At 35.6% G+C, this 13,579-nt stretch overlaps 1 protein-coding gene across 1 annotated transcript; it reads right to left on the bottom strand.

Annotated features, from left to right (window-relative positions):
• Nucleotides 1-2,860: 2,860 nt before the first annotated feature.
• Nucleotides 2,861-3,799, bottom strand: LOC123778908 (olfactory receptor 6C6-like). Its single transcript, XM_045776564.2, has one exon. It carries the CDS (start codon nt 3,797-3,799, stop codon nt 2,861-2,863), a length of 939 nt encoding a protein of 312 aa, XP_045632520.2.
• Between the last annotated feature and the right edge of the window lie 9,780 nt (nt 3,800-13,579).

Raw genomic sequence — 13,579 nt, 5'->3', positions numbered from 1 at the left:
CGATGTGATACAGATATGAGCAAATGCTGTTGGAAAAATGGCACCAGTAGACCTGCTTGATGCAGGATTGCCACAGACCTTCAACGTTGAAAAAATGCAGTATATGCAAAACGCAACAAAGCAAGACAATAAAATGAGATCTACCTGTACCACATGTTGTTTCTCCATTCATTACTGGACGGTTATTTGGGTTGTTTCACTTTTTGGCTCTTATGCATGACGCGTCTATCAAAATGTGTGTCGAAGTTTTTGTGTGAACATATGTTGTCAATTCCTAGAAGTAGAATGTCTGTGTTATATGGCAAGTTTATATTTGCCTTCTTGATGAGCTGCCAAACTTTTCCGAGTGGCCGCACATTTTACGTTCCCACCAGCAGCGTATGAGGGTTCCTAATTCTGTACATCACCACTTGTTGTCTGTACAACAGCACTGTTACTTTTTGTGATATATATATGTACACACACACAAGCAGACACACGTACACACATCTTATAACTGTCCCAGTGGCTGTAACGTGGTATGTCTCTGTGGTTTGGACTTACATTTTCCTAAATACTACTGTTCTTGAGCACCTTTTCATGTGCTTTTTGCCTGTTTGTATATCTTCTTTCAGTCCTTTGCCTATGTTTTGTTGAGTGTTTGGTCTTTTTTATTGTTCAGTTGTAGTAGTTATTTTATGTAAATTCAACCAAGGAAGTACAACCCTTTTACCAAGAAAATACCAAAACTTAAAAATAAAGATGTCCTAAATAAATAAAGACATCCTATATTTTGGCCAGTAGACTTGACATTGTTTATTAAGATGGTAATAGTTCCCAAATGGATCCACAGATTCAATGTAATCTTTATTAAATTTTCAGCTGCTCTTTTTGCTTAAATGAGCAATCTGATCCTAAATTTCATATGGAATTGCAAGGAATCCTAAATAGCCAGAACAATATTGAAAAAGAGGAACAAAACTGAAAGAGTCATACTTTCCTATTTCAAAACTTAATATAAAGCTACAATGATCAGGACAGTGTGATACTGGCATAGCAACTGAGCACTACCTCAAAGGACTAGAACTGAGAGTCTATGGTAGACCCGTGCATTTATGGTCAATTGATTTTTAACCAGGGTGTTAGTCAATGGGGGAAACTTTTCAACAAATCATGTTGTGATAAAGGACTATTTTCATGCAAATGGTAATTTTAATCTTTACCTCAAACCATACACACACATTAACTCAATAGAATCCAAAGACCTAAATGTAAGATATAAAACTATAAATTTCTTAGAATAAATGGGGTACATTTACATCTTTGCAATTTTGGATTAAACAATGGTTTTTTTACATATGCCACCAAAACCACAAGGAACCAAATAAAAAATAGAAGAACTTGACTTTGTCAAAATTAAAAATATTGTAACCAAAGGACACTACCAGGAAAGTGAAATGACAACCCAAAGAATGAGAAAAATACGCACAAATTGGTTTGTGATAAGGTTCTAGTAGTTTTTAAATAGCTAATTGGAAGACTTTGAGGGCCTTGAATATAATGACATGAACTCATTCCCTTGTAATTGCCTTGGGAAGAAGATAGTTAACAGTGTTGGCTTAAAATAGTAAAATAAACCAGAATACAAACCTGAACCTAATTTTTTCTTTCTTCTCAGAGCCACATGGATAGGAATTACTGCATTAAATTTCCCTAATGATTTTTCCACCTGTATTTCTCTGATGGCATATTATATCCAATATAGAACTCATTATATTTCATGGATTTCTTTGCAGGTTCACTTTTTTGTGTTTGTCTGACAGGATACCATTAATACTCCCTTCTTTAATAACATTAAAATCATGAGTGAGTCCACGCAGGGGTGGGCAGAAGGGAAGTTGAAAGAAGACCCAACTCATTTTTTAACATCTCTTCCATTTATCCCATGTATCCCATATATCCAAATAAATGTTCAACCATTCCTCTCTGTTTGTATACCTAAATATCTCTGGAACCATCACCGGGAGATTCAGCTTCATTCACACTATTTACTGCATTTCAACTGTCAAATAACTCATTTAGTTTAAAACATCAGCCCTCTAACTTGTCTCTCAGATTCCAACATCCAAATACCCATCCCCAATACATTCGACATAGCAATGTCTATAAAATAAAAATCTGTTCACATAGGTTTTTATATTAAAACAGGAATCTCTCATCAAAACCACCTGTTTTAAAATCACCTAGAGTCCATGTTTCTACACAGTACTCCAGGTATATTGAAAAGACATTTTAGGAATGAGAAATTTGACTTTGTTTTTAAGTAAGCCAAACAAGTGTGTGATTCTTATTCACGCCAAATTTTCAGGTTTATATACCTACCAGATGAAATCCTGCTCCGTTTGAGAACATGTGAGCTTTTCATGACTTGAAGCCTGCCTTTTTCCTTTCTTGTTACATTTCCTGCCTTGTTTCCTTCCTTGACTTACATTTGAAGAGCTTCCTAGAGTCCCAGTGGTAGTGCATGTTGTAATATTGATGTCTGTATATTTCTGTAAAATTCTTATATTCTTATTCTATATCTATTTAAAATCAGGGTTTTTTTTCAGGAGGTCAGTACCATGTTTTGTAGAATAAAAGAAACTTCACATTAGTGTTGATAACCTAATAGATGACTCATCTTGTAGCACTGAAAGGAATTATGATCATAAAGAGAAGTAGGAAGGAAAAGATGCTCTGTGCTGAAAGGTTTGGTTAAAATATTGTGAGTTGAAAAAAGTATTATGAGGTGAACTACTTGAAGAACAGATCAAGTAAACTTAAGATGAGTCAAAATTTTTATTTACATTTTTCTCCAAGATTTTAAAATTAAGTTTCTTCTTCATTTTTTGAAAAAAGAGAAAATCTTTTGGAGTATGTCCTTGAAGGCTTGTTTCACTTGCTGGTTTCTGAGAGTGTAAATGAAAGGGTTTAATAAAGGGGCAACCGAGGTATAAATAACACTTACACCTTTGGATAGAGTCACCCTTTCCTCTGCTGTTGGCTTTATGTAATTAAAGATACAGCTCCCATAAGTAAGGGAGACTACAATCATATGAGAAGAACAAGTAGAAAAAGCCTTTGTTCTTTTCTGAGCAGAGGGGATCTTTAGAATGGTCTTGATAATATATGTGTAAGAAAGAATCAGTAACAGCAACGTGACCAGGAGATTTACAAGAGATAAGACAAAGGAAAGCAATTCCAGGAAATGAATGTCAGTGCAGGAAAGCTGCAGCACAGGGGAAGTGTCACACATGAAATGATCAATTACTCGGGAAGCACAGAAGTCCAGTGTCAGTCCACAGGCCACTGGTGGAAACGAAAGGAGAAAGCCAACTGTCCATGAACTGAATAGAAGTTGGTAACACACTTTGTTGTTCATAATGATGGGGTAATGTAGGGGTTTGCAGATTGCTACATAACGGTCCAAAGACATGGCAGCCAGTAGGTAAAATTCTGTAATTTCTAATAAGAGGAAAAAGAATAACTGAGATGCACAGCTATTGTAGGAAATTATTTTGTTTTTAGTCACAATGCTTATCAGGTATCTGGGAATACAGACTGTTGTCAATGAAGCTTCCAAGAAGGAGAAATTTCGGAGGAAAAAATACATGGGAGTCTTGAGGCGGGGATCCAGCAAGGTAAGAAGGATGATGGATAAGTTCCCCGTCACACTCAACACATAGTTTAGAAAGAGAAATATAAAAATCACAATTTGCAGTTGTGGGTCGTCGGTCAATCCTAGGAGAACAAACTCGATCTCTCTTGACTGATTCCTCATTTCAGACTTGAGTCTTATTAGACAGACATAGGAAAACAACTCCAGAAGTGGAAATAAGAGGATTTTTTAAAAAGCTACAGAAAAAAACCATAGTAAAAAATGTAAACCAGTTAAGAGGTTGATCCAATTTAACAAGACGTATGATACTTAAAATTATAGCATAGATCAACCTAGGCAGCCTTTAGCTTATTGTTCTATTGAAGTGACAGCTATGTTAACAACACTACTAAATTTTTTCTTTCTCTCTATTTGAACTTGAAAGATAATGTAAATTTTAGCTGATCATTTCCAAATGAGCTGAGATCTGTTAAAATGTTCTAAATAGAACATAAGCTTGACTTTAAATGTATTTTCTATGTATAGCTTAAAATTTTTTGAAAAGTCCTTGTAACATCTAGAAAATGATAACAATGTCAACTTGCAATGTTTATTCAAAAATCCTTAGCCCATTACAATACTTAAAAATATGTGAAATATAGAAACAATGAGTTATATATTTCTCTATGATTGAAATTTTGTGATATATACCATTATTTATTTTGCCCTGCTGCAGTAATTCCCCATTGTTTCTTTATATTATTTCACTTATTATTTTTCTTTGGTTTCAAATACATCAGTGTTCTCATATTCTTTGCATTTAATCTTGAAGTTTTGACTATTGCGTCTACATAAAAATAGAAAAATATATGACAGTTCAAAAGTCAGTGGATACTACATGACTTTTACTTAAGGGATTGCTTTCATTTATGATCCAAATACTTATTGCAAACTCTAAGCGACTTACCATATCTAGGAGACACTGATATAATTTTCCGCCTATGGGAATATGATAGAAATGGGTCAAAAATAAATTATGAATATTCTCTCTCATAACATTATAAAAAATTCAATAATTTAAGAGGAAAGATAATTGCAAAGCTTTTCTCTAGAAAGAGTCTAAAAATAATATGCATTCTGGAAATGATATGCATCTGTTAATATCTTTCACTTTCACTCAGATTCATTAAAATGATGACCCAGATATTACAATAATTCAATTAGAATCTTCTTCCAGGCAAGATTCATTTTCTGTCCTCCTGTCTTATATATTAAAGTGAAGGTAACTGTTTCCACAAAAATTCTAAATGAAAATGTAATGCTCTAAATGAAAATGCATTTTGGGAAATCCCTCTTATGAAAGGAAGCAATTCTGGCTTCAAATTGTGCACTAACACAAAAGCACAGTTTTATCATTTTGCACATAAAAGACACAGGGGATTAATTAAAATTTTTTAAAAAAGGGAAAAGAAAAAGAAATGTCCCCTGAGATTTGTGTCAGGAGGAATACCAGTTATGTAAACAACAAAACAAAACAAAAAAACAGAGCAAGGAGGAAATAAAAACTACTGTGAATTGCTTTAAGCACAAAGTGAATATCTACAGCTACAAAACAGATATTCCTCAAAAGAGAGCAAGAAATAATTTAATGCCAACAAGAATTTCAGATATCCCACTGCCCTGGGACAGTATCATCAATTCTGCACATTAAGAGGATTTACCCCAAAAAGAAATGTCTCTCTTGCTTCCTCGGTTAATAGCAGTATTTCACTAACTTGTGACCTATGCCCCAAATTGGAGGTGTAGGGCAGTACTTAAATGTTTCACTATTTTTTAAATTCTGAAACAATATAAAATATAGAGAAGAAAACCAACAAATAACCATAAAGACCTTCTATTCCTGCACCATGTGATGTTCTGTCTCTGATATTCATATAGTAGTATGTGTTAATAACAAAATAGAACAGTCTACTAGATAATCATGATATAACCGTTAGTGTCAGGGCACTGACATTGGTACATTACTAACAGGAACTTCTCCAGTGCTGTTTAAGTTTCACCAGTGAGTAAAAATTTCTCTATAGAGAAAAAAATACAATTTAGAATTACATGTGATTTTAATTACTATAATGTTTTAGTTTCCTTTAAGCAGGAAAATTCTGTGGTCTTTCCTTAATTTTCAAGAATATTGATTGAAAATTCTTTTTTTTTTCTTTTTCTCTTCTTTTTCTTCTTTAAGTTGACTCTAAGTACATTCTTAGAAATCTTAAATCCAGTATAGTCTACACACAGTATTATATTAGTTTCAGGTGTGCAATATAGTGATTCATCAATTCTATACATTACGCAGTGCTCTTCAAGATAAGTGTGATCTTAATCCCCTTCATCTATTTCACCCATCCCCTCAGGTAACCATCACTTACTTTGATCTTGTTAATTAAGAGTCAGTTTTTTGGTATTTCTTTTTTTCCTTTGTTCACTGTTTTTTTTTTCCCTTAAATTCCACATGTGAGTGAAATCAAATGGTGTTTGTCCTCTGACTGACTTATTTTGCTTAGCGTTATACATTCTAGATCCATCCATGTTGATTCAATGGCTAGATTTCATTTTTTATGGCTAAGTAGTATTTCATTATAGATACGTGTATTATAAATATATATATGATGTGTATATCACATCTTCTTTATCCATCTTCTATCCAAGCACACTTGAGCTGCTTCTACATTTTAGCCATTGTATAAATAGTGCTTCAAAAGCATAGGGGTGAGCATATCTTTTTAGATTACTGTTTTCATAGTCTTTGGGTAAATGCCCAGTAGTGCAATTAATGGATCATATGGTAGCTCTATTTTTAAGTTTTTAGGAAGCCTCCATACTGTCCTCAACAGTGGCTGCTCCAGTTTGCATTTCCACCAACAATACACAAGGGTTCCTTTTTCTCCACATCCTCACCAACACTTACTGTTTCCTTAGTTCTTGACTTTAGCCATTCTGGCAGGAGTGAGATGATATCTCATTGTAGTTTGGGTTTGCATTTGCTTAATGATGAGTGATGTTGAGCATCTTTTCAGGTGTCTGATGCCATGTGGTTATCTGCTTTGGAGAAAAGTCTGCTTTTGTTTTCTGCCCATTTGTTAATTGGATTGTTTGTTTTTTAAGTGTTGAGTTGTAGAAGTTCTGTGTATACTTTGAATAATAACCCTTTATCAGATATATCATTTGTAAATATCTTCTCCCCTTTGGTAGATTGTCTTTTAGTTTTGTTGATTGATTCGTTCTCTGGGCAAAAGCTTTTTATTTTGATGAAGTCCCAGTAGTTTATTTTTACTTTTGCTTCTGTGTCTCAGGAAACGTATCAGGAAAAATGGTGCTATAGCCAATGTCAGAGAAATTACTGCCTGTGCTCTCTTCTAGGATTTTTATGGCCTCAGGTGTCACATTTAGGTCTTTAATTCATTTTGAAGTTATTTTTGTCTTTGGTATAAGAAAGTGGTCCAGTTTCATTCTTTGAAGTCTGGAATTGTGATAACTCCAATTTTGTTCTTTTTCAAGATTCCTTTGGCTATTAGGTTTTCTGTGGTTACATACAAACTTAGAGTTTTTGGTTTTTTGTTTGTTTTGTTTTGTGAAACATGCTGTTAGTATTTTGATAAAGACTGCTTTAAATGAGTAGATGCTTTGGGTAGTATAGACATTTTAGCAATGCTTGTTCTCCCACCCCGTGAGCAGGGACTATCTTGCCATTTGTTTATTTCCTCTTCAATTTCTTTCATCAGTGTTTTATTATTTTCTGAGTACAGTCTTTCACCTCCTTGGTTAAGTTTGTTCCTAGCTATTTTATTTTTAGTGTAGTTGTAAATGGGATTGTTTTCTTAATTTCTCTTCCTGTTGTTTCATTATTGGTGTATAGAAATACAGCAGATTTCAGTACATTGATTTCATAGCCTGTGATCTTAGTAAATCCATTTATCAGTTCTAGTAGTATTTTGGTGGAGTTTTTAAGGATTTCTCTATATAGTTTCACGTCATCTGCAAATAGTGAGTTTTATTTCTTTACCAATTTACATGACATTTATTCTTTTCTTGGTCTGATTGCTGTGACCAGGACATCTAGTACTGTGTAGAATTAATGTGGTGAGAGTGGACATCCTTGTCTTGTTCTTGACTTTAGGGGAAAAGCTCTTAGTTTTTCCCCATTGAGTATGATATTAGCTGTGGGTTTTCATATAAGGCCTTTATTTTTCATTTTGCTGTTAAAATCATGTAGTCCAATGTGTCATCAAAGCCACTGTTTCCTTGTTGATTTTCTGTCACTATGATATACCCATTGATATAAATAGAGTGTGGAATTCCCCTACTATTATTGTATTACTGTTATTTAATTCCTTTATGTTTCTTACTAACTGCTTTATATATGAGAGTTCCCATTCTGTGTGCATAGGTCTTTATAATTGTTATTGTTTCTTGTGGGATTGTTCCCTTTAGAATTATATAGTGTCTTTTGTCTCCCATTACAGTCTTTGTTTTAAAGTCTGTTTTGTCTGATATAAGCATTGCTACCCTAGATTTCTTTGCACATCCATTTGCATGATAATATTTCCCCATCCCCTCATGTTCAATCTACATGTGTCTTTAGGTCTGAATTGAGTCTCTGAAGGGCAACATACAGATGGGACTTGATTTTTTATCCGCTCCATCACCCTATATCTTTGATTGGAGAGTTTAGTCCATTTACATTTATAGTAATTATCGATAGGTGTGCACTTCTTGCTATTTTGTGTCTTGTTTTGTGGTTGTTTTTGCAGTTCTTCTCTGTTCCTTTCTTCTCTTACTCTCTTCTCTCTTGTTCTGCTGGCTTTCTTTAGTTACCTACTTGGATTCCTTCCTCACTATTTCTTGCTTATCTTATTACTGGTTTTTGGTTTGTGGTTACCATTAGGTTTGTATATAACACCTTCTGCATATAGCAGTCTGTATTAAGTGATGGTCACTTATATTTCAACGCATTCTTAACTCCTGTCCCTCCCATGTTTTAGGTGTGTGGTGTCATACTTTATATCCTTTCATTTGTGAGTTCCTCAACTGATTTTTACAGATATACTTATTTTAACTACTTTTTTGTTTTTTCTACTATTTTCCTCTTACTTAAGGTCTTTCTTTTCCACTCAGAGTCCCCTTTAACATTTCTTGGAGGGCTGGTTTAGTTGTCATGAACTCTTTTAACTTTTGTCTGGAAACTCTATCTCTTCTTCTATTCTGAATGTTAGCCTTGATAGATAGAATATTCTTGGCTGCAGGGGTTTTTTGTTTTGTTTTGTTTTTTGGGGTTTTTTTTCCCCCCTTTTAGTCCTTGAATATATCATGCTTACTTTCTTCTGGCCTGCAAAATTTCTGCTGAATCATCAGCTGATTGCCTTATAGGGGTTCTTTGGTATATTACTGTCTTCTTTTCTTTGTTTGGTTTAAAATTCTTTCTTTATCACTACTTTTTACAATTTTAATTAGTATGTATCTTGGTGTGGACCTTCTTGGATTGACTTTGTTGGGGCATCTCTGTGCCTCCCAGATGTGGATTTCTGTTTCCTACCCCAGAATCAAGAAGTTTTCAGCTATTATTTATTCAAATGAATTTTCTGCTCCCTTATCTCTCTTCTCCTTCTGAGATCCCTATAATGCAAATGTGATTACACTTGATGGAGTCACTGAGTTCCTAAGTCTTTTCTCATTTTGCATAATTTTTTTTTCCTTTCACCTGCTCAGCTTCATTATTTTCTATTACTCTGTCTTTCAGGTCACCAATTTTGGTTGTGCTACCTCTAGTCTGCTATTTATTCCATGTAGTGTTTTTAAATTTCACTTATTTTGTTCTTCATCTCTGATTGTTTCCTTTTAATCTTTTTGTTAAGGGTCTCACTGAGGTTCTCCACTCTTTTCTCAAGTCTAGTAAGTATCTTTATGATCATAATTTAACTTCTCTATGAGGTGTATTATTTATCTCCATTTCACTTAGGTCTCTTGCTGTAGTTTTGTTCTGGTCTTTCCTCTGGGATGTATTCCTCTGCCTCATCATTTTTCTTACTCTCTGTTTCCATACAGGAACGTCAGCTACTTCTCCTGCTTTTTAAAGTAATAGCTTTATGAAGAAGAGAACCTGTATGCCCTGGAAAAGATTGTCCCCTGTTCCCCAGAACCTGGCACTTGAGGGGTGCCTCCTATCTGTGCTCCATGAACCTTGTGTTGTGTGTTGGCCACTTTCCTTCATTCCAATCATCTTAGTGGCTCTCTTTGCTTCTTGTGGGCAGTGTTGTGTCCCTGTGGTGTTAGTGGGTCAATCTGAGGCTGCCTTGGGCTGATTTTAGTCAGACCAGGTATTTGCCAGAGATGCAGAGGCAATTGCAAGGTCCTTTCCCTATGTTGTCCCCTAAGAAGCTTTCATTGGTGGTGGGTGGGGCTGCAATCAGTCCAGCTGTCTTCCTCCAGCCCACTGCTAGGGCTGAGTCTGAGTGGTGTGTGCTTACCTTCCCTTTACTCCAGGGCACTTTGAAGTGGTGCTGGCCCTTGTTATGGCTGCTTGCACACTGCCAGGCTTGTGCCTGGTTTTAATGGGCTCTGGCCAAGAACACATTGGATGGAGCGGGGCGTGCAATGCTTGGAAAGTTTCCATGCCAGTGAGAGGGGACATGTCACCACCACTGGGACCATGTTGGTGAGGGTGGGTTGCCCAGTTCTAACAAGGTGTGTGCAAGTCTTCCATGGGAGGGGGCCACCAGTACTGCTGGGACTGAGGCCCATGCACAGAACCAGAGATACAGGGTTGGCAGGGTTTGCACTGATAGTCTGGGGAAGGGCGTTTGCAGCATCAGGACTGAGGCAACTGTGTTTGAAAAGAGCAGATCCACTGAAGATGGAAAGATGGGCAGGGTGGGCACAGTGTAAGCAATTTAGGTAATGTAGGCACTGCACAGGTTTCTGTAGGTAATGTAGGCACTGCACTGGTCCTGTGTTTATGCTGGAGGGGGGGGGGGGAGAGAAACAGGGCCAGTCCATTCCTTTGCTTCTGGAGAGTCTCCCAGGGGTCTCTGTCCCTCCAGGACGTGCTCTCAGATTAGTAAATAACACTCCCTCCCATATGTTTCCCAGGAGATTTTCCTGTAAACAGCATACCAATGGGTCTTGTTGTTGTTGTTGTTTTTTAATCTCTTCTGATACCCTATATCTTTTGATAGGAGCATTTAATCCATTCACATTCAGAGTAATTAATGAAAGATATATAATTTAGTGCCTGTAGATCGTCTCTGTTCCATTCTACCCATTCTAGTCTTTGTTACCTTCTGCCCTTCTATGATAGGGATATTAGTTTGCTTATGGAATCCCTGAATTCCCTATGTCTACTTTAGCAGTCAAATAGCTTTCTTTCCTTCTTCTTTTCAACTTCATTATTTTCCATAATTTTATTTTCTATATCACCTATGTTCTCCTGTGCTTCTTCTTACAGCAATTACATCAAGTCTGTTTGCATCTCTGTTACAGCATTTTTTATTTCAGCCTGACTAGTTTCTAGATCTATCTCTGCAGCTAGGGTTTCTCTCATGTCTTGTAGGCTTTTTTCAAGTCCTTCTAATAGTCTTTTGACTGTTGATCTACATTCTTGTTCACATATATGCCTTTTATCTGCTTTGAGCAAGTCTCTGGCTGTGATATCTGGAGAATTCCTCCATCTTGTCATCTTGGCTAGATGTCTGTGTTTTGCATGTTATGAAAGGTTGTTACCTCAGAGCAGTGCTAAATTAAAAAGAGGTCATACAGTGTCCAGAGCCTGGCACTTCAGGAAGTATTTCTGGTGTATGCTGTGTGCACTCTGCTGTTGTGTCTTGGCTGCTCTTTCCCACCGGTCAGTCTTCTGCACACTTCCTCCTTACTTGGAGTGGGGAGTGTTTTGGCCATTACCTAGGTATGCATTGATTTGCTTGTTGAAAAACCCTGGGAAAAGTCAAAGGAAGAAAAAAAAAATAGGTGTGTGGGGGGGAAAGCCTGATCCAAAAAGAAAAGGAAACAGAAAACAAGAACAAAAGACAATAAAAATACTATAGTTGTTGTTACAAGACTAGAGGGAATTCCTTTTCATCTGTATCTGTAGTCCAATGAATCAGGTGTAAAACAAGGCAAAAAAAAAAAAAAATCACACCAAAGCAAATCAATATGTTAAGGATATAGTTTATTTCCTTTTAGTTAAAGAAATCAATATTAGCATTTATCTGAAAAATTGTAATACTTGCATTACAGTATATTGTGTTCAAAATTATTAGAGAATTGTTATTTAAAACCTGATACCTGGTACACTGATTAATGTTGAAAAAAGGGATTAAATTGACTTTAAATATGAATCTCTTCCAGTCAAGTATGTTATTTACTTGGAGTTTACAAGCTTGTCATGAGAATGGGTAGGTCCTTGAGGGAATTTTCAGAAGATGGGGAAGTAGGGAAACACCCAGAATCTGTCTCCCCACCTAGACAACATTTTCACTGGCAGTGGCTGTGATGGAATCAATTTAGAACTTTAGACTAGTCTTGTGAAGGCTTGTAACTTCCAGAGGAAGGCTGGGATGATAAATTACTGTTAATTTTGGTAATTATAGATCTTAGACAGTAACAGTGACCCATCCCATGACCCCCAAATGGGGAACTGAATATTTAATTTTTAATTTAATATTTATTACTTTAAATTTAAATGCATATATCCACTTGTGGTTGGTGGCTATCATATTGGACAGTACACGTCTAAGTAATCTTATTAGTAGTCTAATAAAAAAGGAGGTAAGTCACATCCAAATATATTTGCTAGATTATTGAGATAGAATTTAGCTACAAAAAAGGTCACCTTTTGAGTATGTAGTTTGATGAACTCTGACAAACATATATAGTCATGCAACCACCATTACAATCAAGATATAAAATATTTCCATTATCCTGCAGTTTTCTCATGACACTTTTGTAGTCAATCATCTCTCACCATCAGCCCCTAAAACCATTGATCAGATTTCTATCCCTATAGTTGTGTTTTTCAGAATTACAGAAGGAGAATCAAGAGTATGTAGATACTGTATTTGGCTTCTTTCACTTAGTGTAATATTTCTAAGATTCAATTGTGTGTTTTTTTAATCTGACTAATTTATTGTATGTACATGCCATAATTTGTTAAACTACTTATAAGATGATGGACATTGGATCATCTCCAGGCTTGGGCGTTAACATAAAATGCATTTAATAGCTAAAATTCAGTTCATTTGAAGGATCAAAATAATTTCATCAAACATCCAACTGAAGCCTCAACGTATTAATATTATGCTTAACATAATATAACATAAAATATTATGCTTAATTGTTACTTAAACAAATACACTACCGGGTGCCAGAGTGTAAAATGGTTTACAGTAAAGTCTAAAATTGCTTCTGTTGCTAATTGGAAGAAAGCCGTGTCTTGGGCGTGTACAAACCAGCTTGGGATTCTTCAGTGTTGCCCCAGGACCACGAACTGCTGATGATCTGTTAAATATTTCATCGATTATTCTAAATCACTTACGATACTCCCCTGGGATACTTTCACGTCTGCTTTTGTTTAAGGTAGATTACAATGGTGTCTTTTATTGCCAGTAATTAGTACTTTTGGAACTTTGATCCTATGGACGAGTTTGGCTTTTTTTTCCCCTTTGTTTTATTTCAATAGATCCCTTGAGTCTTTCTTAAGTAGAAAATGATAAAAATGCAGCATTGTATAAATGGACACAGAGCAACATAGAATCTCTCTTGGAACAGTTGCTTATCTTTCATCAGATGATGCCCTGAGTTTTTTCAGTTGCCTCATCTTACTTTATTTTAAAGTATAAGTACCTATTTTGAATGACAGCAATTGCAACAATAAACTTTCACAAAATGCAGCTTATCCGGAAAAGAAGATGGATGTCC

The sequence above is a fragment of the Ursus americanus genome, chromosome 25 (assembly GCF_024610735.1).
Source record: "Ursus americanus isolate L20-20 chromosome 25, mUrsAme1.1.p, whole genome shotgun sequence".
In the NCBI taxonomy this organism is placed as follows: Eukaryota; Metazoa; Chordata; class Mammalia; order Carnivora; family Ursidae; genus Ursus; species Ursus americanus.
Note: the sequence above shows the minus strand (reverse complement) of the source record. Positions and strands in the feature narration are given on the sequence as shown.